The 25,375-nt window shown below is 39.6% G+C and overlaps 1 protein-coding gene and 1 pseudogene across 11 annotated transcripts in view; both read right to left on the bottom strand.

Moving 5' to 3' along the window:
- Positions 1-25,375, bottom strand: part of ENPP2 (ectonucleotide pyrophosphatase/phosphodiesterase 2) — a 144,641-nt gene that overhangs the window by 45,821 nt on the left and 73,445 nt on the right. For all 11 annotated transcript variants that reach the window (XM_078072065.1, XM_078072068.1, XM_078072066.1 and 8 more), the window contains exons 3-10: positions 24,552-24,707; positions 20,007-20,132; positions 17,946-18,006; positions 15,874-15,971; positions 15,569-15,648; positions 14,451-14,570; positions 5,647-5,702; positions 618-683 (exon numbers count right to left, since the gene is read on the bottom strand). In XM_078072065.1, coding sequence (XP_077928191.1) covers positions 618-683; positions 5,647-5,702; positions 14,451-14,570; positions 15,569-15,648; positions 15,874-15,971; positions 17,946-18,006; positions 20,007-20,132; positions 24,552-24,707 — 763 coding nt within the window. The remainder of the gene's footprint in view (positions 1-617; positions 684-5,646; positions 5,703-14,450; positions 14,571-15,568; positions 15,649-15,873; positions 15,972-17,945; positions 18,007-20,006; positions 20,133-24,551; positions 24,708-25,375) is intronic.
- Positions 7,711-8,318, bottom strand: LOC118528159 (U6 snRNA-associated Sm-like protein LSm3 pseudogene; annotated as a pseudogene).

Genomic DNA, 25,375 nt, shown 5'->3' with positions numbered 1-25,375 from the left:
TACACATTGAGGAAAAACTCCTCTCAAATCAAGTTAACTAATCTCCCAACCACTGTTCGTCGTAACACGTAAAATATCTCTTTCTTGTTTTTCGGGGGTAGGGGGGCAGATTCTATTCTTCCCACATCCACCACCCCCCACAGTACTCCCACTGTGCTAGCTGCCTGGTACCACCTTCAGGGAGCAAAAGTCACAAAGGATTATCTTAACACATACTCGGGTTTTTGATCCTCAAGATAATAGAGCCCAGTGAAAAGTCACATGGACCTCGTGGCCTGCGGCCTGAAAGAACATCTCCATTAGAGTGAGAAGTCAGTCTTACTGCTTCCCCAGTCCTAGGGATGCTGCTGTGGGTTTATTTATCAAAGCCAGGAACCCCCTGGAGCTCTGCTCTAGCGGCCAGGATGAATGGCTGTACTAATCCCTGTAACTAAACAGTCCCCAGTGGCCTATGTCTGCCATATCCTTCTTAGGGAAGTAACCCTCAAGGCTGAGAACCACAAAACTTAGTAATACTTCACCTCCACTGTGCCCATCTAGTCTTCACCCAGTTCTAACCTAGGATGGAGACATGCTGAAGAAAGAAGAGGGCAAGTCAGGGGGACAGAAACAAATACCTTTCGTCGTCTGGCAGGGTGAGCCACTGCAGGATGGTTAATATTCTCCGCTCATGAGGGATGACCCTGGGGGGGGCATGACAAGCAAAGCATGATGTGAGGTCGCAGTTCCACAAACTCCAGCCTGCTGAGTGTTTGCTCTGGCACCCAGGCCACGGGCTCTCTATTTACCACCATCTGTTTTCACTTCGTTGTCGTAAAAGGCCCTCTTTCGAATTAGTGTTTAAACTTCCACTCCATTTGCAACATACTTATTGCTCAACCTTAGCCGTAGACGATGAGACTGGAAACTCTGATTCACAGTCGAATGAAGGAACCTGCACTGTTGATCAGAGGCTCTGCTCCAGACAGAAAGACCCTGGGCTCAAAAACATCACCATTTAGTGAGTAAAGCCATTAGCTGTGGCCACAGAGGGACCAGGACTTATATCCCCAATCGGTATCTTGCTGGTGGTGTGACCTCTTTTGACCTCTGTGGGCCTCAGTTTATACCTCAGTAAAGGAAAGATAATAGCAAAACACACTGCATACAACTTGATTGTAAGGATAAAATGAGACAAGACAGGGGCGCCTGGGTGGCTCAGTCGGTTAAGTGTCTGCCTTCAACTCAGGTCGTGATCTCAGGGTCTTGGGATTGAGCCCTGTGTCAGGTTCCCTGCTCCTCCCCCCTTTCATGCTCTCTCTCTTAAATAAGTAAATAAAATCTAAAAAAAAAATGAGACAAGACAGGCAAAAGGCATGTACAGTGCCTAGCACATGGTACGTTCCAAAAAAACCTTTATTTTTATTAATGATCATAAGGAGTTATCACTCTATCTCTAAAGACCTATATGACTTTAGAAATGTTATTTAATCTGAAACTTTACATTCTTCCTCTATAAAATAAGGGGTTAGGAAAGGTAGTCTTGAAATTCTCTTCTAGCTCTATAAAGATCTATCAAGAATAGGCACATATAATTATGAGACTGACAAAAAGGGTATAATCTTCATCCACAACGACTTTTGTGTTTAAGTCTCATTCCTCTGTTGAAATATAATTACCCAAAATCTGGCAAAAGCTTCAAGAGCTCTCAGCTAACATGATAGTGCTGTAGCCTGAGCTGAGTTTCGTTAAGATGCTCACAAGTAGAGTGATGTTTTTATTTATGGGGAAATTTTGCTCATTCTTTCCTAACAAGGAGCACAACATGCTTGTCTGCTCCCCATCCGAGACCGGACATTAGAGCTTGTTTATGATGAACTCAAACTAAAGCCCAAGTTTAATTGTGGTTAGTAAAAATTATTGTGGCCAAGAGCGAACCCTAGTATAAATTACGTTCCCTGGGTGATAATGATGTGTCAATGTAGGTTCATTGGTTGTAACACACACACCACTCTGGTGGGGCTCACTGATGATGGGGAGGCTGTGCGTGTGTGGGGACAGGGGGTATATGAGGATTCTCTGTACCATCCACTCAATTTGCTATGAACCTAAAACTGCTCTAAAAAATAAACTCTCCTAAAAACTTACTGTGGGATGCTGGTGAGCCATGTAAACTTTTACTCTTGGTGGCCATGAACAAGAGCAAGCCAGGGAAAGACAAATCTTCAGAGCCATGGCAGAAGCCTCGAGTTGGCAGGAGCTCTAATGAAGGAGCTCTTCCCCCATGCCCACCCCCACCAGCCACCCCCACCAACTCTCATAGATTGGAGATTTGTCATTCCTCTGGCCCCCCTCCGTCTAGAACGATCCCACCAGCCCAGAAAATCATGTTTACCATAAAATGGAGTCCTGATTTAAACAAAATCCAACACTCTTGAATAAATGGGACCCTGTTTATTATATCCTATAATTGAATTAGAAATAAGCACAGCAAAGCCAAGTTAATCACTTCAGTTATTTAATTCATCAGCCTCAGAAATCCCTTGGATCTGAACAAAATAATTACATATTTAGAATTCTTTCCTAACTTAGAAAAAAGCAAATGCCGTAGCCCTTCCATTTTACCTCACTTAACTACCTACCTCCAAGCTGCTTTATATTATGTAATTGGTGTTAAGTCACAAAAATGGACTCTGATGGACTTGCTTGACGCCAACGGAAAAATACAAGCTAATAGAATTTGTGTGGAGCTCAGAGCACGCATCTTCTAACACCTCTGCTGGATATGGTGCTCACCCAGTAGCGGGCAGGGAATAAGAGTGTCCGCTCCAAGGCCAGAAGGCTTGGGTTGAATCCTGACTCCAACATATGTTGGTGATGAGACTTTGCCAAGTTACTTCACCTTTCAGTGCCTCTATAAAATGAGGATAATAATAGTTCTTATCTCACAAGGTTGTTGTAAGGATTAAAAGAGAGAATACACAAAAGCATTTTGGATAGTGCCCGGCACATCAAGTTTAGAGAATGTTAGCTTTTGTCATTATGTACTGGATTCACAGGTCCACAGAGACAACACACTCATTCATGAAATATTTGTTAAATGTATATTACGTTCGAGGCTTTTGTGTGAATGTAAATAAAGATACAAAATATTCCTACTAAAAAGACACTTAACAGAGGAGTCACTGTTCTCTGCTTAGAGAGGTAAGCAGGTGATTGTCACTTTCTGGGCAGGGGCTGAGTATGTGTGTGTGTGTGGTAAGAACCAGAGAGGGGGAACTGTAGAGGCCTGAGTATCCATCCTAAGTGTGACCCTGGGCACAACACTTTACCTCTCTCAGCCACAGTGTTGTAATCTCGCCAGTGAGGAGTTGGACAAAGTGGTCTCTAACTTTCCTAGGAGTTCTAGATCATCGTTACGAAATTGCCCAGGAACCAAAAAGACATGGCCCCTTGCCATTAGTGTTTAAAATACAACACAGAGACATCACAAACAGACATGGCAAAGGAAGAGTGTATGTCCGAACAGAGAGGAAAATGGAGCTCATGCGGCTGTCTTCACCATCACCGTTTGATAGAGAACTTGTCATGAGACCAAGTACATCAGATATGGTCAGAAAAAGAAAAAATTGAAAAAAAAACAAAAAGGAGGAATGGAGAATGAAGGACTAGATAAGGCATTTAGTGTTAAAGAGGAACAAATTACCTTAGGACACATATCGTCATCGTATGGTCAATGTTGAAAGAGATGATGTGAATTAGAAAACAAATACCATTTATCGGTTGCTCTCCATGTACTAAGCACCCTCTAAGCACCCACTAAGTTAGCCCATGCTATCTTCACAACACCCTATGATAAAGATGCTACCGTTGCCATTTTAAGATTATGACATTAATTTATTGAGAGATTTCATCACTTGTTCATGGTCAGCATCTATGAAGTGGCAGGGCTGGGATTAGAATCGATCTAAACACTCAGACATACAGGGAATTGCTGCCTTTGAACATGAATTGACACACACACACAAAATGTCATAGTGCGTCAGCTGAGGATTACTTTGGAATAAAATGCTATCATTTAAAAAGCAAGAATAATTCTAGGTTGCATTATGGAGCCACGTTAAAAAGATGGCCTTCAAAGTCTAAATCCGTGGTCTGAATCTGGTTTTAAATTTAAGAATTTTCAGAATGTACCATGTGTTGATTCCCCTGACGTATACTCCATTAAATAACTGAAAGTATGACCCTGGTTTGCTTTGTTTGTTTGTTTGTTTAGTTATAAAAAGATTTTTTTTAAAAAGAAAGAAAAAAGCTAAATCCAAGTCACTCCCAGAATACAGAGGTAAAAGAACAATAGCCCGAGAAGCAAAGCAAAACTAAGGACATCTTTAGAGCACACAAAAGCTACCTTCTTATAAGTAGCTTGAAATGGATGGAGAAAATTGCCATTCCAAATCAGAACACTGGGCCTTTTCAACGAAGCTTTGCAGCAGTTTCGGGGGGGGGGGGGGTGGTAAGGGTGGGGACTAAGTATTAATTATGTTGTTGGCCCCTCTCCATTCTGCCAAGCAAATATGTCGTGGGGCAAAAGAAATCATTTCTGTAAGCATCTATGACAGTCAAGGGTTAAATTGGTAGATCAACATGTCATTTATGTGTCATTTCTAACATACCCACACTTAATTCTCAACTCAGAAAACTTCTTTAAAAAAAAATAGGTGGGAAAAGGAGACTTTTACAGGGTCACTCTGTCTTACCTTCAAATCACCAAACCTTGCAATTTAGTCCTTCAAATCTGAAAAAGCTACTTTTATTCCTGAATTTGGAGAATATAGATGGTCCCATTCTGGATTAATTTGAACCTGTGATTGCTCTCAGCACACTACTATTATAGAATAGTCAGATTTTTGTTAAGGCATAAGAAGCAAATATGGAAACAGCTTTAGGTGGTTAAAAAAAAAAAAAGATGGAAAGAACATCTCAGTGGGAACAAAATCCCCATGAAAGTTGAAACAGATTCCTTTTCTTACTAAGGAGCCTTAAAAATAATTAACATGTTGACACTTTTATTAGGTAAGTTTCATCTTAAGACTATTTTATGAACATTAACTACTAATCCCCCCATTACCTCTGTGGGGAAGAGAAGTAGTTCCATTTTTCTTATTAGGGAAATCCTAGAGTTCAGTGGAAAATGGAGTGGAAACAGAGGCTTCTCCTTGTCTCCTGTCTGGAATTTCCAATCTCTAGACCACTACATCAGCTGTCTGAGACCACACTAGACTTTTAATGTTGTGAACCAAAATAAATATAGCATGTTATAATATATTTACAGAAAATGATAATGCAAACCACAGCAATAAATAGTCTAAGAGAAATATACATTCCCTAGAAGGTAAGTTACCAAAACCTATCAACAGGGACAGAAAAATCTTAAGGATGACAAGAAGAAGAGAAAGTCTTCTTTACATTCTATTAAGAAAAGATGGGGAAAAAAAGAGAGGGAAGACCTCTAAAAAAAAATACTTGGAAGATTATTTTCAATCAGAAAATATTCAAAAGCTCGAGTTCTTTTATATTTAACTGAAATAAAATCGAATTGAATTCATGTTTCATAAGCTAAATCATAATTGTAATTTTACAAACATTGACAAAATAAAGATAACTTACACCGACCAGAAGAATGTCCCAGCTTTCACCCCTTGCTTGGTGGCTGTAATCCATAGCTAATGAGGAAAATATAAGAGGCTTATAATGTGTTCTGAGTTTTGGTCAAAGAAGAAAAGTTTTTAAAATATATTAGATCAGATATCTTATACTTTACCCACACCCTACGATAAATTTCACATTATTTGCAATCATTCTCTTTTCACATCTGGAAGTCAGAATCATTATTTCCATAAATGTCATTCAATACATTCTCTGCAAAAGCTTTCAAAAGCTCTGCTATGATTCTAGTGGCATTTTTAACTCCTATTTCATCTCAAAAGTCTCTTCTGTACCTGTCTTTTCTGATCATTGTTTTGAATATTTCACTTACATGACGCAATTCTGCTCATCAAAGGACCCAGGAGTGGACCATATGTTTCCTGTACTATTGAAAGCCTACAGAGGAGAACCCCAATTTGGCACACAGATGCCGGAATCTTGGAACCTAGCTTTGTCTTGTTTTGTTTTAAACCAGGTAAATGAAAAGGGTGAAAAAAGCCTTTTTTTATTCTGAGATTTTCCCATGTATCTTTTATTTAGCCTTTCAATAAATGGAATTTTAGGAATAAGCTCCTGGGATAAGTTAGGTGAACCAAGCATTTCATTTAGGCTTTTAAAATATTCTTTCCAGTGCATGCTTTTGGGAGGCAGAAGATTCGGTGGTTAAGAACCTGAGCTCTACAACCAGATCGCTGGGTTCTAAGCCTTTCCTCTGTCACTCACCAACTGTGCAGTCCTCCAGTAAATTCCTTAAGCTCTCTGGGCTTCAGTTTCCTTTACAATGTAGATAATATCACCTAGCACATGGGATTATTCTAAGCTTTAATGAGTTAATACATTTAAAGTCCTTAAAGCAGTGTCTTAGCATTTGGTGAACACTGGATCAATTTTAATCTCAATTATTATGCAATGGAAAGAAATATAATCCAATTATTCTAGGAACATTAAAAACAGCTTAGGATGGCCAGTGTCCCACTGAACATAAGTCTGTAAGAAGAACCTTCCCCCCGCCCCTCAGGAGGCAAACAGGAAGAAATGTGGCTCGTTTGTTCTAAGACCCAAGCAAAAATGGTCTAGGAATTGCAGCCAGCAGGAGCTTTTCTGGTTTCATTGTATCCAGATTTCCAGAGTGTCTTACAGACTCCGGTGAAAACCTCTGGGTTTTGAGGAAAGGGGAAATTGGGATGTGTGGGGCCTCCATGAGGTTGGCCGTGTTTTCAGAAGGGTCTGGGACGTCCGGCCTGGGGGAATTCTGCAGATTCCCAAACCTCTGCAGAGGAATTGAAGATCTCCAGCCTCGCAAAATCACAGCTGCTGCAGCGGGCAAGTAAGGGATGGGCAGGAGAGCATGCAGAGCCCTCTCAGACTGGAGGAGGTGTGAGCTGCCTAGCGAATGTCAGCATGGGGGAGGTGGTGCCCTCCTCCCATAGGGATGGGTCATAGAGATAAGGATCTCAGATTGCTCTGAGCGCCCTAGCAGAGTTTGGTTCAGAGTATCCTTCCATTTTACGGACAAATTCTGGCATGCTGGGAGTCCCTGGGCCAACCACGATTCAAAATGTGTCCATTCATTCATTTTTTTTTTCTTGGTGATCACATTTTTGAAAGGGTTAGGGAAAAAAAATGACCTTTAGTTTATGAATTTTTGAGTTATCTGCCAATCAATTCATTTTGGGAGTGGAAGAATCCTTGGTCATTTAATATCAAAATTTACTTAGGTTTCTCTTTTCTTTTTTGTTTTTTTTTTTATTTATATGGATTTTTTTTATTATGTTATGTAGGTCACCATACAGTACTTCATTAGTTTTTGATGTAGTGTTCCATGATTCATTGTTTGCATATAACGCCCAGTGCTCATTGCCATACATGCCCTCCTTAATACTACCCATCACTGGGCTAACCCATCCCCCCACCTCCCTCCCCTCTGAAACCCTCAGTTTATTTCCCAGAGTCCATAGTCTCTCATGGTTCATCTTCCCTTATGATTTCCCCCCCCCTTCATTTTTCTCTTCCTTCCTCTGTGGTCCTCCGCACTATTCCTTATGTTCCACATATGAGTGAAACCATATGATAATTGTCTTTCTCTGCTTGACTTATTTCACTTAGCATAATCCCCTCCAGTTCCATCCATGTTGATGCAAATGGTAAGTATTCATCCTTTCTGATGGCTGAGTAATACTCCATTGTATATATGGACCACATCTTGTTTATCCATTCATCTGTTGAAGGGCATCTCGGCTCCTCTTTTGAATGTCTTCTACATTTGAAAACGCATGCAAAAAGTCTCCTATATTCCATACATGATAAATTCTTTGTTTCAGCCAACTCTTAATGGAGGGCACCTAGTACAACACCATCTCCCCAGACAAAGCATCAGGAATATTCCGTTTTATTGATTTATATATCTCTTCGTATATTTCCTCATCAATTTCTATAGTAGTCACAGTTTCTTCCACAACTCCCTATGTCATATTTAAATGCTGATCATAAGCATGCAATCTGCCTGGAAGCTCTCTGTCCTTTCTTATTTTCATATAAATTCGCTCATCCAGGCTGAGCCTGATGAGATCCAGATCCAGATCCAGATCTAGAGTGTTGGTAGTTTGTTGCTGGTCTACGTGGTCCGCCAAGTTTCAAGCCCTGCGCTCTATCCCTCCTCTCGAGAGAGAACGAGAGCCCGCCCTCCACCCACCCCAACTGCCTCTAGAGATGGGAAAATGCAATGCCGGGCAAGTAAAAAGAAATTTCCTATGCACCGTCTTACTTTGTAGAGTTTGCATTGGTCATTTGAAACTGGGGCAGAGCTTCAGGGGGAGGCGTAGGCTGGGCCTATAAGGAAAGGGAATGTCCAGGCCTGGGCATGTCCATTCTTTCTTGTTGCAGGACCTCCAATATCAAGAAGATGCACTCAAAACTAGGTGTTGGGCATCCCGCAGGTGACTCAAAACCACATCAGATCCCAGAGAGACCAGTTTCTTGTACATATATATATTTTTTAAAGATTTGCTTATTTATTTTGGGGGGGGGTGCAGAGGCACAGAGAGAATCTCAAGCAGACTCCCGCCTGAGCTTGCAGCCCACACCTGCCTGCTGGATCTCACGTCCCTGAGATCATGACCTTAGGCTAAATCAAAAGTCAGATGCTTAACGGACTGAGTCACCTGGGTGCCCCAACCAGTTTCTTATATTAAGTGATCTATTTCCATACTTATTTTCATTTCAGAGACTCACAGTATATTCATATCCAAACAACTTCATACAAAATCTAGTGCCTTGCTATTTACAAAGAAGTTGTACTAGGCAATATTTGGCAGTTATGAAATGTGAGATTAATCTGGGGTTTTCTAATGGAAATTTTTTAATGCAATTTTGTCAAATGATGAGCCTGCACTTTCAGAAGTTATGTTGTGGAATTATGCTGATGTTGACATTATCTGGGCAACAGGAAGTCCTACGGGTAACTTTCAGCTCAGTAATCCTCACAGGAAAAGATCACCAGAAGGGGTCTTTGCAATGGTATAAGGAAAGGGCACGGGGAGAGAGGGTGGCAGAAGTGAGTGTGCTAAAATGTTCCCAAAGGCAAAGTCAGGGTCATGTGCTCTTTATACTTTGCTGTACTTCCCCACATTTTTACAGTGACAATTAACATCTTTGTAATCAGAAAAAAAATAGCCAATTGTAAAAAGCAAGCGAACCATGAAGACAATTAAAAGGTTAAAAAAAAAAAAAAAAGTTATTTCTGGACCACCTGGGTGACTCAGTCGGTTGAGTGTCTGACTCTTGATTTTGGCTCAGGTCATGATCTCAGGGTCCTGGGATCAAGGCCCGTGGCAGGCTCTGCGATCAGTGGGGAATCGGCTTGAGGATTCTCTCTCCCTCTCCCTCTGCTCCTCTCACCACCCCCGCAACACTCTCTCTCTCTCTCAAATAAATAATGTTTTTAAAAAATTTATTTCTTCTCAAAAAAAAAAAAAAAAAAAGAATCAAAACATTCTTCCTGCTTTTGGTACAAGTCATATTGACCATATTTTCTAAAAGAAAAGTAGGAGCATGGTGAGAAAAGTGCAAAAAGTGAACAAATGAGAGAATATTTAAAATTAAAAACATTTAAAAATCTCAAACTAAAGAATCCTAGCAGTAATGAAGCCATTCTATCAGGGTTTAGGCAAATGGTAGGAGATTGAAGCATGATGTTCTTAAGTTAAATCAGATCATAAGTAGTTCTAAAAGTTCCTTTGCAGGGCATATGTATATATTTTATTTCTGAACTCAGAAGTTAAATCTAGTAATCACAGAGAGAAAAAGTCACTAAAACGCTGGTCAAAAAAAAAAAAAAAGAAAGAAAAAAGAAAAGCAAGAACAAGCCTCTGGGTTTATTAGAAAAAGAGAGAGAGAGAAGTTTCTAGTTCCTTGTTAATTCAGAGAAAAGGGAATCAGTATTTCTCTGAATTTGAATGCAATATAAATTTCCTCAAAGACTGGTAAAACAGCACAACAAAAATAACCTGACAAGACACTGGATTTGGTTTCCCCACCTTTAATGCCAATATTTCTCCATTGCTCGGCTTTATCTAGAGGCAGTTTCCAACATTTAGGTCTCAGGTACTACATGTTGAAGAGGGAACAAGTGGGAAAATTATTGTACCTATTTGATATGTTATCGGGAATTAAAAAAAAAAAAAACCTTTCTCACTGGAATCAGAAGGATTTAAATGTGAAATCCAACACTTTCTCACATTAAATAAAGTATGCTGCTATAGGAGAAGGGGAGAAGTTTTGAAAAAGAAAATAAGCAAAGAACATTTTTCAAAAACGTGAGCTACTATTGTAGTCTTTCTAGCAGTTCTTTGCAGGGAAATTATTCCTTTGCATTCAAAAGCACAGAGCCTGGATAAATAGAATTCTAGGAGACCAGAGGGATGCGTGGGGCTGTAGCATCAGCTGCAGGAAATCACTTACTGAGATTCAAGAGTCAGAACAAGCTAAGATATGAGGGTTGGGGCTGCAGCAGAGTGGACTGTGGGCCGGTGTGGCTCTTTGCAGGTGGTTAGGGCCTGAAGAAGGTAACTGATAAAGTACGGGGAAAAAGTACAGGCAAACACAGCTCAGATACAGTGCAATCCAAGTTCAATCCAAGACACAGTAGTGCGACACCTGAATGTGTCAGGCTGTGGATTACGGCCCGAGAATAAAGAGATTCTACCCCCATGGGGCCCACAGTCTGAAGCAGATATGTGAATAATTTCAAAAATATATGGTCAAATTTATGACAGAAATAATGTGAAAACCCAAAGGAGGGTCCCTGAGCTTAGCCAGGGCTGGAAGAGCTTAGTGACTCCCTGGGGACAGACAGTTCAACTGAAATTTGAAAGATAAATAAGAGTCTGGTCGCAAAGCGGCCAGGTGAGAATTTAGAGCACCCTAAGTGCAGAGCAGAGTCCATCCTAAGCATGTTAAGATACAGTAAAAAGAAGGGGGGGGGAAGCCCAGATTTATAGCAATCTATGGAAAAGAAACAACAGAATAAATAAAAAGTAAAATTTTCCTGAAAAGAAAGCAACACCTCCCACTAGCAGGATAATAAAATGGGCAGGAAGAGAGGTTAGCAATGACTTGCACTTTCCATCGAGTCAATCCTTTTGGCCCAGAATTCCATGCCTGTTCTAATGTCATCCAGCTTCTCTTTGGCGTCTCTTTCTCAAATGTGCCATGGTTCCTGTGTTTTCACGCTACAGTAATTCACGAGGATGGTCTCGGGACCAACTCACTCCGTCACCACTACTGGCAGAAATTGCTGCACCCCAAGCCTCTTGAGGAGTGAGAAGAACGCACCTGCTCCTCCTAGAAACGCCTTGCTGGAAACTATGGCTTTGGAAGACTTGCATCATGGTGGGGTGTTGGACTTCTCAAATCTCCATGTTTCGTGGGCCCCTTGGAGTCTCATGCATTCTCCACTTTGCTGAGTCCAGATTTAAACCAAACAGGGAATTTCCCACTGAGATATCTTACTATCAGAAATTGCAGGATTATAGCAGAGAGATTTTGCAAAGAAATAAACATGCTTAAGGAACTTCAGAAAAAGTTGTTGTAATGAGAACAAAGTAATTTTAAAGCAACGACAACAACAAAAGGAATCCCATTAAAATATGTATGAGAATTGTAGCATCATAAAGTGCATGACAACTTTTAATAGCACATTGTGAGGATTAACAAATTAAAAGCAGACCCCAGTTTGCTAAAATGGCTATATCCGTGTTACCAAAAAGAAAATAAAGGGGGGGGGGTGAAATTAAATTATAGAAATTATTTTTGGAAGCCTAATGGTGAGATTCAAGTTTTCAGATGGATGATATACAAATGCCTCATCCCATCTATTAAATTTTAAAGTAGGATTAGAGTAGTTCTTATTTACCATTTACTCTGACTCCTTTATTATTTAGCCAAATGTCTTTCATGGTTTCATCATTCAGTAAAAATAAGGTGAGTTTAATTTAATTACCTAAGATTTTTATAAATATTTTCTTTACCCCAATTATTTTTTTCAGTGGTTATTTTGTGAAATGTATCAGCCTCTGAAAAGATGAGGTAAATGTTAAGAAATATTTATTAAGGCTCATCTTTTCTTATATTTATAGTTTCTTATATTCTTATTCTGTAGTTCCTTATAGTTTCTGCCCATATGTTCTTCGTATGTGCTTAATTTCAATAATAAATATGTTTTTAAATTATAGCTACTATGTTCCTTGAAATGTTTATGGTGTCCCTTTGTTCAAGAAGATAGAAGTACAGGGGCACCTGAGGGGCTCAGTCGTTAAGTGTCTGCCTTTGGCTCAGGTAACAATCCCAGGGTCCTGGGATCGAGCCCCGCATCAGGCTCCCTGCTCAGCGGGAAGCCTGCTTCTCCCTCTCCCACTCCCCCTGCTTGTGTTCCCTCTCTCGCTGTGTCTCTCTCTGTCAAATAAATAAATCTTAAAAAAAAAAGAAGAAGAAGAAGATAGAAGTACAAATCAGTTTCACTGTAAATCTTTGTCAACATTAGGAAAATACTAAACTTGGTCAAATCTGTCAACATTGAGAGTTAGTCAGGAAAAAGGCAAACAGAATTGAAAAAGTCTTCACTCCATTGGACAAGTTAGCAGCATTCCCTCTGCTCTGTTTCTGCAGCGGTTAATGAATATGTGGACTCATCTTCTGAGTCATGCCAACCCAGAGGGAAACTAATGTCAACACTTGGGGTAAGGTGATCCAATTTGATAAAATTACTATTTATCTCTATCTCCTTTGTGGTTCTTCAGGGGAGTTCGCTTCCATGACAAAATTAATATAAAAAACCAACTAGTGACAGCTTGACAGAACTCTAAATTTCAATAATTTTATTTACACATAAAATGTCCTTCTATCATAAACTTTGTGAAATCCACCCTGTAAACAAATTTCACTATGCTCACAACTTAGGTCATCACAGACTTCTGGGAGTCCAGCCTGAATAAAGACAGCAGAATCAGAACATCTACTATAAAGAAACACTTCTACAGACATAGAAGAAGTCTTCCAGTATTTATTTTTTTAAAAAATGAGAAGCCCATGTTTAACTTTGCATGCTGATTTGTTAGGCATGAATATATTTTTGTAATCACAAATGACCTTTTATCAAAGAGCAACACCATTTTCTTCTGACTTTATATTCTCTAGCTTGCCCATAGATTGGAGCAAACATTTCCAGGTAGGGGATCGCTCAGGGATGGTAGATTCATGGATGTGTGCAGACACTGCCCATCTTCATGTCATGGCAGATAGACAAAGGTCTCAGCCCTCTGTCCTAACCAGTGCTCCAGGGAGTTGCAGCCCCCAGTCAGAGTTGACATAAGGTGGGACCGTTTGCCATCTTTCTTCTACATGTTTTTCATCGGCTGGGTATACTGGGTTGTGCTCCTGCAGAGATTCTGGCCCTTCTTCCCAGGGGCACCCTTGGTTCAATTCTGCCCATTCAACAACCATGGTTTCACATTGCCATTTTGCTCATGTCTGACCAAATCAAGTTGCCTAACCTTGCACACAGTCATAGGAAAAATATGATGTAGAAAGCCACCTACATCCTTTTTTACTTTCTGCCCATCCATTAGATCTGTAGTAAACAGTATGAGTTCTTTCAAAGTATTAATTTGCTGGTCCGAAATGAAGGTAGGGTTCCACTTCCATGTAACTTCCAAAAATTTCAAAAAAATGGATTAAACAAAAGAATTCATGAATTTCCTGTGGGTTTCATTGAGCTCCTTTTTATCAGCAAGTTTCCCTGTCTCTGTTCATATGGTACCTGGGCCAAAATTTGGGGGTAGTCCTAGTCATTCACTTCTCTTTTTCATTGTACCCCTAAATCTAGTAAATCAGTAAGATCTGACTGTATATTCCTTCCTCAAAATGTTTCCGAAATTTGCCCTTCTGTCACCATTTCCATCACCATCATCTAATGAAGACAGTTATCATCTCACACATTTATAATCATTACCTCACCTACACATACACATACACACACAGACAGATGAACATGCACACATATACACATTATTTACACATATACATAGATATTATGTGCATATATATATGTATATGTATATATATATATATATATATATATATATACAACACTAAAGGACAGAAACATTGCTAAGTATGAGGAAATTATATGCATCTTTTTTGCAGGTAAAAATTCGGGGATGAAATGTTTCAATGCACAGACACACATACATAAAAAATACAAAACTTACCGGTTGACCTCCCCACCATCTATGATTAAATTTCTCTCGCCCTCGAAGATGGAAAGTGGCATCAAATACAGGATCATACATTGAATTGCCAACAATCCCATGTGATTCTGGATACAGTCCCTTTGTGTAAAAGCAAATTCATTGTTAAAATACCAATATGATAATCTGTATATATTAGTTCTATCATAAATTTTCTTATCATAGGAGGTTTTATAGAAATATTTAATTTCCAAATTTATATAAGATATATATAGACTTCATGTGTGTCTGAGCAAACATGAATATTATCTATGGATTAATCATAAGCTATCTGAGAGACTTAACATGATGATAATAAATTTAATATTTGGGGTTTTTTAACTGTTGCAATTTAATAAGATGACAATAACTTTTATTACAATAAATTCAGCTGGAGATTGAAATTTACTTATGTGCCTCCAAAGAAGCTTCTATTTATAAATACACTTTTCCTTTTCCCTAAGTTCTACTTCTACCCCAGAACCCCTCAAATTCATAATAATAATAAAATAAATAAACAAATTATGTTTTTAAAGAAGAAAGCAAGGTTGAATTGGGAGTATCTAAAAACTAAAACAAAGCAGTCAATATTTTCATTTGAAAACTCAGAAAATAAACAACAGATCCTGTGGTATCTGGGAGAAGTTTAATGTACATGTTCAAACAGAATGGCACCTGAAAAAAAGTTTTCAGTTTTGAAGTGACAGCGAAGTTCAGTCCCCCACAAAGTTAGTAAAAGACATGTACTGTGAACAGCCCACTCAGACAAGATAGAAAACAGACAGATTTCCTTGGAACACTGAGAAACATGTTTTTTAAAATCTCCCTTTAAGTCATTTCATGATGACATCTACATCCACACTCTCTGGATCTACATCATTTGAAAAAATACTTACAGGGGTGCCTAAGTGGTTCAGTCCGTTAAGTGTCTGCCTTTGGCTCAAGTCATGATCTCAGGGTCTTGGGATCGAGCCTCATGTCGGGCTCCCTGATCTGCGGGGAGCCTGTTTCTCCCTCTCCCTTTGCCCCTCCCTGCCCTGCTCACTCTCTCTCTCTCACTCTCAAATAAATAAATAAAGTCTTAAAAAAAAAATACTTACAGTGGCCAAAGTATATAAGTTAGGGAAAGTTTTTGTTGGGTACACGGGTCTCATGTAGGGAGAGTGTGTGCCGCAAGACCCTAGGAACAGAATTTCAGACATTAGAGCAAGAGAACCAACAGAAGTCACTTCACGTATGGGAATCCACTGTATAAACTATCAAACACTTGTGTTACCATCACTTCCGTATTTCAAATAATAGAATACATTTAAAGCCACGTGTCCACAGCTCTCAAAGCCCATAGCTGAGCGCATACTGTGCAGATCATGGATCCTGATGAGAATATAGCATGAAAAGGACTTACTCAGCTTTTCAATGTGAGGCATGACTTTGTTGCCTTTCTTCATGTATGATGCACGGAAACCATCCACCGAAAAGATGATTAATGGAGGGCGAACAAACCTTAAACAGTAACATAGTAAGCTTTAGAAAACGTACTGCCACAAAGTTTCCATTGTGCCTAGTCATTCTCCACAACTGGGACCAGGAATTTCCAAGATGAATCTTCAAGTGAGGATATCGGGACAAGCCTGGGCTGCCAGCCACATAGCCTTTGTGACAACCAAAGTCCACAGTTAAATGACCAAGGTCATAAAATGGCCAGGGAAGGGACTGGACTCCAGATTTCCCCTGCTGCCTCTCACATTGCAAACAAGGTTTTTCACGGTGTATAAAGTTGTTATATTTGCCTGGAATAAGTGTTCTCCCGTTTGCTACCTGGAAAACTCCTATTCATTCCTTAAAACCCACCTCAAGGTTTCCTCTTCTGTAATGTTAGCTGCTCACACTTCTGAATTCCTTTAAGATATTCATTCATACCTCTTTTGTCATTCATATACATATTACATTATTTCGATGCAGAGTCTACGTCTTATTCATCTTCCTATTTTGTGGACCTATAGTAGAGCTCCAATAAATGCTTAGCAAATACATGAATGAAAGGGTGAATGAAGAAAATGAGCATGAAATTTATAGTGGTGGCACTCCTGTCCCTAAAACTTATAAAAGAATTCTTTTAGGTTTAATCATAAAATAACTTTAAAAATAATCAAAATTGATGAAGATCTTTAAAAAGTTCATCAATAAAGGACCAGACGATCCATTTAACTAGGGCAGGATCTGATAAAATAGGTCCTTTGTTATAGTCTAAGGATGGAATTGGCCGGTCAGGCTTGAGAATACTAAACTATGTGCAACCATTTTTTTTCTGATAGTTTGAAGATAATGCAGCAAGCACGGGCTTGAGTTTATTTGAAGCCACATAATAAATAAGGTATATTTCAAATGAGTCACAGATAAAGCACTTAGAATAACACTACAGATGAGTTCTTTATTGTGACTGTTACCACTTGATGGGGCTTCTACCACTAGACTGCTTTGTCCACAAAAACAACCGAACAAATTTTAAACAGCCATTGCATTCAGAAAGTCCAAAGGAGTTCAAGTGCCTCATTAAAGCCAAAAGAGGAGATGAAAATAAAGACAATATCAAAATACTTGGATTTTGTGTCGCGGGCTGTGCTGCCTAAAAACAAAAATCCACTTGAACAAATACGTTAATGAAAACACACTTGCTGAAAATTTATTTTCTGCCAGGCATTTTAAGGGTCCATGAATTTTCAAAGTTTCCTGGAAGGCGTAATAAGTGCCTTATGCGGGTCACACTTGAGCCGTGGGGTGTCACTCAAGTCTGGCTGCAGCCCAGCAAAGCAGTCTTCAGTAGTTTGTCAAGTTCCTGCAGCATCTGGTAGGAGTTACCAGCTTGGATGATATTTTTGAGAAGTTCTGTAGTCCTCCCCACCTCCCCCCCCCCCAAAAAAGGCAGAAGCAGCCCTTCAGGAAAAAACTCTGAAAAAAAAAAATAAATCAATGCCAGAAATGTTTCTTTCCTTCTCTGGTGATATTTAGATATACTTTGTAAAATCTTCAGCTATGGTGAAATATAGAGGATATTCAGTCTTCAATATGTGCAGAGGCAATAAAAGAAAAGGTTTTAAAAACTCACTACTTCGGGGCACCTGGGTGGCTCAGTTGGTTAAGAGCCTGCCTTCAGCTCAGGTCACGATCCCAGGGTCCTGGGATCGAGCCCCGCATCAGGCTCCCTGCTCAGCAAGGAGTCTGCTTCTCCCTTATTCTCTGCCCCTCCCCTCTCTCTAAAATAAATAAATGAAATCTTTAAAAAAAATAAAAACTCACTACTTCAAGATGTGCATTCTAGCTTTTGACAGATTAATCACTTACAAGTACTTGAGTCTAAGTTTACCTGTATAAGAGGATCTCAGCTTTACATTGTTTGTCACCATTTATCCATCCAGATCCTGGGATATTTTATCGACTAATACATAAAACTTCATCGTATTTCTAAAATGCACTTACCCTGCAGGGCATTCCGGGGTCTTTATTTCCTCACAGTTGTCATCTACCCAGTGTGTCTCTCCTATAAGAGAAAGTGGGTAAATTCACTTGTGAATCTAATTGTCAATACGAACCAGAGCCCTAAAGACCACAACCCCAGGTCCCATGTCCTATTGGATACTCATTGCTTATGGGACACCATCTAAACAGAAACTCTGAAATAAAGTCTAGTGTTGGTTTGGCTTACTAAAGTACACCCATATATAATGGGAAAGCTAATATTTAATAGCCCCAAGTGGTGTTTATGTGAGCCTTCTGAGTCTAAATGGTTTGTAGATAAAAACACCAGTGGCGTCAGTGAACAAAATTTCATGTTTGTTTCCCTCCAGAAATAAACTGTTTGGTCATTAGATGGAACATTCTTTTCTCCACCACCGAACATCTCAAAGCCATAGAAAGTATGGCACAACTTCCCTTTAGTTGAGGGGAAAGGCTTAGAATACTCAGGGATGATAAATGTAAGATTGCAAGAGAGAGAGATTTGCCAGTGGATCTATGTTCAGCCCGTGAATTTAGGAAGAAAAATCAATGATGTCTTTCACTTTTATCTTCCTCCAAGGTCCAAGAGCTTTCCTGAGTTACCCCATCAAGAATGGAGAACAGAAAAGAGCTCAGGTTTAAAAATAAAGAAACACAAAAACAAGGCTTCCTTAGGAGAAAATGAAAATTATCAAAAAGCATTTGCTTTAAATGGTCTTAAGGCAAATAAACATCACATGTCTTGACCATATTGGAAATCTCCCTGGTCAACAAGAATCTGACTCCTGGCAACTGGGTAGGTTAGTAACAAGCTCTTTCCTTAAAGTGGGAGAAGTTTTACCACGTATCTAGTAACCCAGGGCTCACACATGGGCCTCACAAAAGTACTGCAACTAGAATTTTTAACCAGCAAAAGCCAGTGTTTACTGGTTCAGTGACCAATGACACCTAGGACTTTTTTCTTTATTTTCTCTTCTAATAGCCTCTGTGGTTTATTGTTACATTTACTACATAGGGAGAAAAAAAGGAAAAGGAATAAAATTCTCAATCGATTGTATGCTTTATCAAAAGTTACAATAATTGTTTGGGCAGGGGAAATTTTCCAAATTCAGGATTCATGGAATATCTTCCTGCCACAAACTTATCACTAAAAACATTTCAGAACGGGTTTGCTTTTCCCCCTGAAATCTTTTCATGGGAACTCTTCTTAAATGTTCCGTGTCACAGCTAGGAAGAAGGATTTAATTTTGACAATAAAATGACTTGCAAAGTTTACATAAAGATTCTTGGATCTTTCCATTAACCTCTATAAGTGGGTGCTGTGGTAACTTCAACTCCTTAAAGAGAGAAACGTCATCTTTTATATTTTTGTTAGTCCGCCGACTAGTATTTACTATTAGAATAAAACCATCATATTCTGCAATCGACCATAAACGGTGAACAGATATGCACATATAGCTTTGGGAGCTACGGGTGCCCTGATCCTCCTTACCAGCTAGTACACCCATCTTTAGGCCACTGCTAGTGCCTCAGTTTACAGCTTACATCCAGTAGGTACAAAAGCCATGCCCCCCTCCCTGCCTCAGGGGTAAGAATGCTGCAATTTACCTTCCGGTAAAACAGGCCAAGGTGAGACTTCCCCTAAAACCACGTCCCTGCTGGCCGCCCCCTACCCTGGTATCCCTTGCTCCCTTACACGGTTTTCCTGCAGAACGTTCCCTCAATACATTCCATGTATGGAATTCCGTCACAGGCTCTGCTTTTAGATGACCTGATCTCAGACCAAGACAGGAACTTTAAAAATCTCTTCATTATTATGATGCTAACACATTCTGGAATTTGGGGCGATTTCCTTGCTATTTCAGATCAGTGAAATGCAGGGAAGCAAAACTAAGAAAGAGGCATGAGAAATTAAAAAAACACAACTCCTTCCCTCCTCCCAAACCCATATCCAAGGTGTTAGAGCCACAACATCCAAGATTCCTTGGAACATCTCCAGTTCTTATTCTTTTAAAGCTCCCGCCGACCCACGGACACCTGTACCTTTGCAAACCACTTGGTAATTAGTACAGCAGTCTCCCCTGGCCAAGCAGTCCTCTGAGCAGTGACAAGCATTGTCTTCATTTCGTACTTCTCCGCATCTGTCCTTAGTACACTCCCAGCCACCAGCTGAAATCGGCACAATAAAACACTTAACACTGCTTCTCACAAACCAAATGAAAGAGGCCACAATTGCTTACAAGCGTTGCCAACAAAAAGAGCTAAAATCCCACATCATTTAATCTGCTTGTGAAATTAGAGTTGGCCTGAGGCCTAGATGATATTTGGAGGACTTACAAATAGGTTGAATTCCTAATTTTTCAAATCAGAGTCCGAAGCCAAACGTAATTGGGCTCCTTTGGAAAAATGGAACCCTTACCATTTGTACACTGTACTAAAAAAAAAAAAAAAAGAAAAAGCCAGTAAAATATATGGTATGTAAGGTTTGTGATAGGAGTTTCTATCATCGTAGGCATAGTCACCAAAGCTGGGCTCTTTTATTTCCCAAAGTAGCTTTACTTGACTTTAATGAGCTTGATTTAAATACAAATGATAGTGCAACCAAATCCTCTACCTGCTGTAAGTTGCAGCTGAAGGGTCAAGTCCTAAACAGACACGTAGAGTTTAAAGGGATATGAAAAAACACTCACAGTTCCAATCATTGACCAAAATGTGGCCCTATCTACAAGAAGAGGTCACAGCCCCTCCTTTCCAGGGGTCTAGTGGATGGGTTGCAGATTTCTATCTGAGCATACTTGATCGAGAGCTCATGGTTTAACTCTATCAACAGGAAATATTTAGACAATTAATATTTTCATCTAGAAGAGAGTGCTATCTTTTTTTGCTTGCCTTTTCATCCACTAGACTGTAAATTCCATAGCCAGAAAAAAAAATCACATCTCTTTTTTCACCATGACATCTCCAGTGCCTGAGACTGTGCCTGGCACGGGCTAGGTGTTCCATGAACATTCATTCAGTCTGCTTGCAAATTACCATGAAAATAAAATGTGACTCTTTACATTCAAGATTGATACACTGAGAAACTTCATAATGAATTCATTTATTCAATAAATATTTCTATTATGCTTTCCATGCTCTAGGTGCTGGGGAGGTCATGAAGGACAAGAAAGACAAGACAGGCCATCTTCATGGAGCTTATATTTCAATTGGGAAAGAAAGACCATAAGCAAGTAGACCAGTAGAAACAAGATAATTTCAGCTCATGCTAAGTGCTATGAAGGAAATAATAGGATGGTACTGATAGAGAGTGACAGGATGGAAAGGGCATGCTACTTGACATAGAATGGTCAAGAAAGCCCTCTCTGAGCTAAGGACACTTGAGGTCTTCATCTCTTAAAATATGTCATAAGTGGAAGGCAATGGTTTTAGGAAGCAATGTTGCTTCTTAGTAATATTCCACCAACGGACACTTTGCTAGGTGAATAAATGGATAAAGAGGTACTAGTTGCCATGCTAGAAAACCAGACAACTACTGTTTAATTTCCACTCTTTTAGAATTACCTTTGTATCCAAATTCTATTCTCTGATTTTTTGATATCCCCTCTTCCTCTGACTTCTCTTCCCCAGCAGATGAAATGCTTGGAATTCCTTTATTCAGGACCTGCTATTCCCAATGGTTAGCAATTTTCCAAGGTTGCTTGGACTGATTTTTTTTTTCCCAAATCAAGGATAACTCTTAACCAATATACTTTTATTGCTGCCCTAGTTCCTTAAGAAAATCCCTTTGTTTACAAAAAAGCATCACTATTAACAAGCTAAATTTATTGAGGAACTACCGGCTTTGTGTAAGAATGGAATTTTCAAAAGCCAGGGTTCAGAGTGAACCACAAGCAAGGTAGGAGTCAGTCAGCTGTACAATTTTGAAAGCAAACATAGACATAAACAGAAAAAAAAAAACATTTAACCTTATGGAATAATAGGGGAGTTACCTATCAGATCAGATAAAGAGATTTTTTTAATAAGAATATATATTTTAAAAGTGAGGATATGTTGAAAAGGGAGTGGTGAAAGGCTCTTGTGCCCTTTGAGAGGAATATAAACTTTGAGGAGTGTTAATTTTGTAATATATTAAATTTTAAAATTTAATATATTTAATATATTTAAAATATTTAAATTTTAAAAATGCACACTTTGATTCAAAATCCCACTCCTAGAAATTTATCTTAAGGAAAACAGACAAAAATATGAATATGCATGAACCATATTCATTGATACATTGCCCATAATAGCAACAATTGGGGAAAATCTAAATGCTGATCAGTTACTCAGTGAAGCAGGTTGCGCATCTGTTCAATGGAATACTATGTAGGCATTCAAAAGAATGGTGTGTAAAGAGATATATAAGTACACACACACACCTCCCAGGCATATACATATACACACTCATATAAATACACATAACACGCACATATAGTCGTCAGGGTCTACACTGAAACATTGTGCTTATCTCTAGAAAGTGGCTTGTGCTATCACAGTAGGATCTCAGACTTTTGTTTTCTCCTTCAACCTTTTTTTTTTTTTTTTTTTTTTTTTTTTTTTTTTTTTTAAAGATTTTTTTATTTATTTGCGAGAGAGAGAATGAGAGACAGAGAGCATGAGAGGGAGGAGGGTCAGAGGGAGAAGCAGACTCCCTGCTGAGCAGGGAGCCTGATGTGGGACTCGATCCCGGGACTCCAGGATCATGACCTGAGCCGAAGGCAGTCGCTTAACCAACTGAGCCACCCAGGCGCCCATCTCCTTCAACCTTTTGTTATTATTTGATATTTGATTCTTCCGCATTTGGCATACATTATCTTGGTACACGGGAAAATAAACTACTTCAAAAATGTTATTATCGTCCATATTTATTACACCTGGAAAGAGAGGCATGAACAACATTCAGAGAGAGCTAAGCTGGAGTGAAGACATCCACTAAACTTTGCAAGGAGCTCTAAGATCAGGAATCCAGACCGCTGAGATGACATGTCAGAGGCCAGATGCTCATGGAGCAGAGGAAACAAGCATCAGTTAGGTCCCCGGTGCCAAGCAATCACAGGCTGCTGGTTTGAAATAATGTTTTAGAGCCAAAGAACTCTACTAGAACATCTGTTCCATCCATATGTTCAGTTTACAAGGTTCTCAGCATTTAAGTTTGCAGACCCACAACTAAGGAACCTGGGAGAAGTTCCAAAGTAAAGTAACAAGAAAAAAAAAATGGCTACATGTTTGGAAAATGTATTATACAGAAAACAGCCTCATAAAACTCTTCTTGTTTGGAGGGGGGGAAAGCAAACAAACCAGAACTAGTAAGAGAGCTGGTATCGGTTTTCACATGAATCAAGGGCTATTTCTTTAGTAAAGGAGAATAATGTCTCTGTTGCTAATGATATCATTAGAAAGATAAGGCTAATATCAATGATAATATGAGTCAGATTTTTGAAAGAAGCATCTCAATCATAAAAGTCCAAAAACAAGTAATAACTTGTCAAGGAAGCTGTCGAATCTCTGCATTTAGTGATCTTAACAGGGTTGACGGTCATCTTTGTCAGAGTTTGCATACGATGTTGCCCAGAGGCGTGCTGGAGAGCCTACAAGGTATCTCCAGAGTCCTATCTAAAGTGTCAGGCTTTGGGGGCGCCTGGGTGGCTCAGTTGGTTAAGCGTCTGCCTTTGGCTTGGGTCATGATCTCGGGGTCCTGGGATCGAGCCCCAGGGGTTCTCTGGGTCGGGCTCTCTGCTCAGCGGGGAGCCTGCTTCTCCCTCTCCCTCTGTCTACCACTCTGCCTACTTGTGCTCTCTCTGTCAAATAAATAAATAAAATCTTAAAAAAATAAAATAAAAATAAATAAATAAAGTGTTAGGCTTTGGAAACAGAGCAGGTGGGGTGGCAAATGTCTACAAAGGTGCTTCTTCTCAACTCAAGAGTATTCATTCTGAAGTCCATATGTTCTACTGATGGTTCCAGTATAGAAGACATGGAAAGAAAGGCCAGGAAGAGTGAGAGGAATATTTTAGAGCTACCCTGAGCATGTGACCCCAAGTAGAATTCCATAACAACTTTCCACCTGCACAGAGAATGGGGAATTACATCAGAGTAGGCCAACAGTTACTATATAAGATGAAATAACACAAATGCTGTACACTGAGCAGGCAAGCAAAAATTTAAAAAAATGAAAATTAAAACAGAAAAGCCCCAATCCTTAAGAATGCTCACAGTCTCAGCCCATGTACCCTAGCAGTGAATGTGGAAATTGACAGCAAGAGACAGAAATGATGAAGATGAGGGGGGAAAAAAAGCACCTGACCATAAATACTTCCAAAACTAATAAAATAATGATTGCAGTTGCAAAGAACATTCTTTGGGTAGGCCTGGTAGGCAAACAACAGTCACACGGGGTATACTCATAATACAATCGATAATCATTCGAGAAACAAAACCAACCCGCACAGTTTGGTTTGGCCAAAGCAGGGTGGCAATGCCAGGGAAAAGAGCAGCCGAGGGCCTTTAAGCCATCCAATCAAGTCTCCAGAGGACTCAAAAGTTACCCACCTGTCTTCAAACAAAGCTCATCAAAGTCATGGCAGCAACTGCTGTAGCTCTTACATAGGTTATCACAACGACAATCAGGGGGTCCAACCTCTTGAAGTTCAAAGCATCTGCCCTTGCATGATCCAGAGGTGTTGGTCCAGGGGGAGTCCGATAACACTGCAAGATACAAGAGGCAAGGGCAATGGAATTGGGAAATGGGTCATGTCATTGCAGAGAGGGGACAAGTGAGAAGGAGCGCAGAGTGGTGACACAGTCATGCTCTAACTGAGCAGCCTGGCACCATCACCTGCTAGCTATGGACCCTGGTCAGGCTGCTATGGACCCTTAGCAGGTCACTAAACCTCCTATGCCAGTGTCCTCATCTGCAAAGTGGGGGGATTAATGAAAGTAACTGGAGATTATAATGAGAATTCAAGGAAACAATCCATGCAGAACACTTAGCAGTCTGTTGGACACAGAAAGTACGATGAATGTTGGCTGTTGGTTTTATTGTACTGTTTACAATTATTATTACTACAAATCTGGGAGGGTTAGCATCTCTGTGGATGCTAATGATGCCAACAGAGAAGAGAACATTGATGTACACACTTAGAAAAAAGAGCTCATTTCCCTCTTTGAAAATCCATAACTTTTTGTAAGGAGATTTGAAGCTAAATGTTCTGAGAACAGTCTGAACATAGGGAACTGAAATAGGAGACCTGTAAGATCTCTTCCAGTCATTAAATCTACACCCATAACTGGAGTAACACAAACACAAACACCACAATCTCAGCTTGTCAAAAACAAATCCTCTTTATTTTCTATGATACAACTATATATCTAGA

This window comes from Halichoerus grypus, chromosome 5, assembly GCF_964656455.1.
Source record: "Halichoerus grypus chromosome 5, mHalGry1.hap1.1, whole genome shotgun sequence".
NCBI lineage: Eukaryota > Metazoa > Chordata > Mammalia > Carnivora > Phocidae > Halichoerus > Halichoerus grypus.
This window is presented reverse-complemented; position numbering and strand designations above follow the sequence as displayed.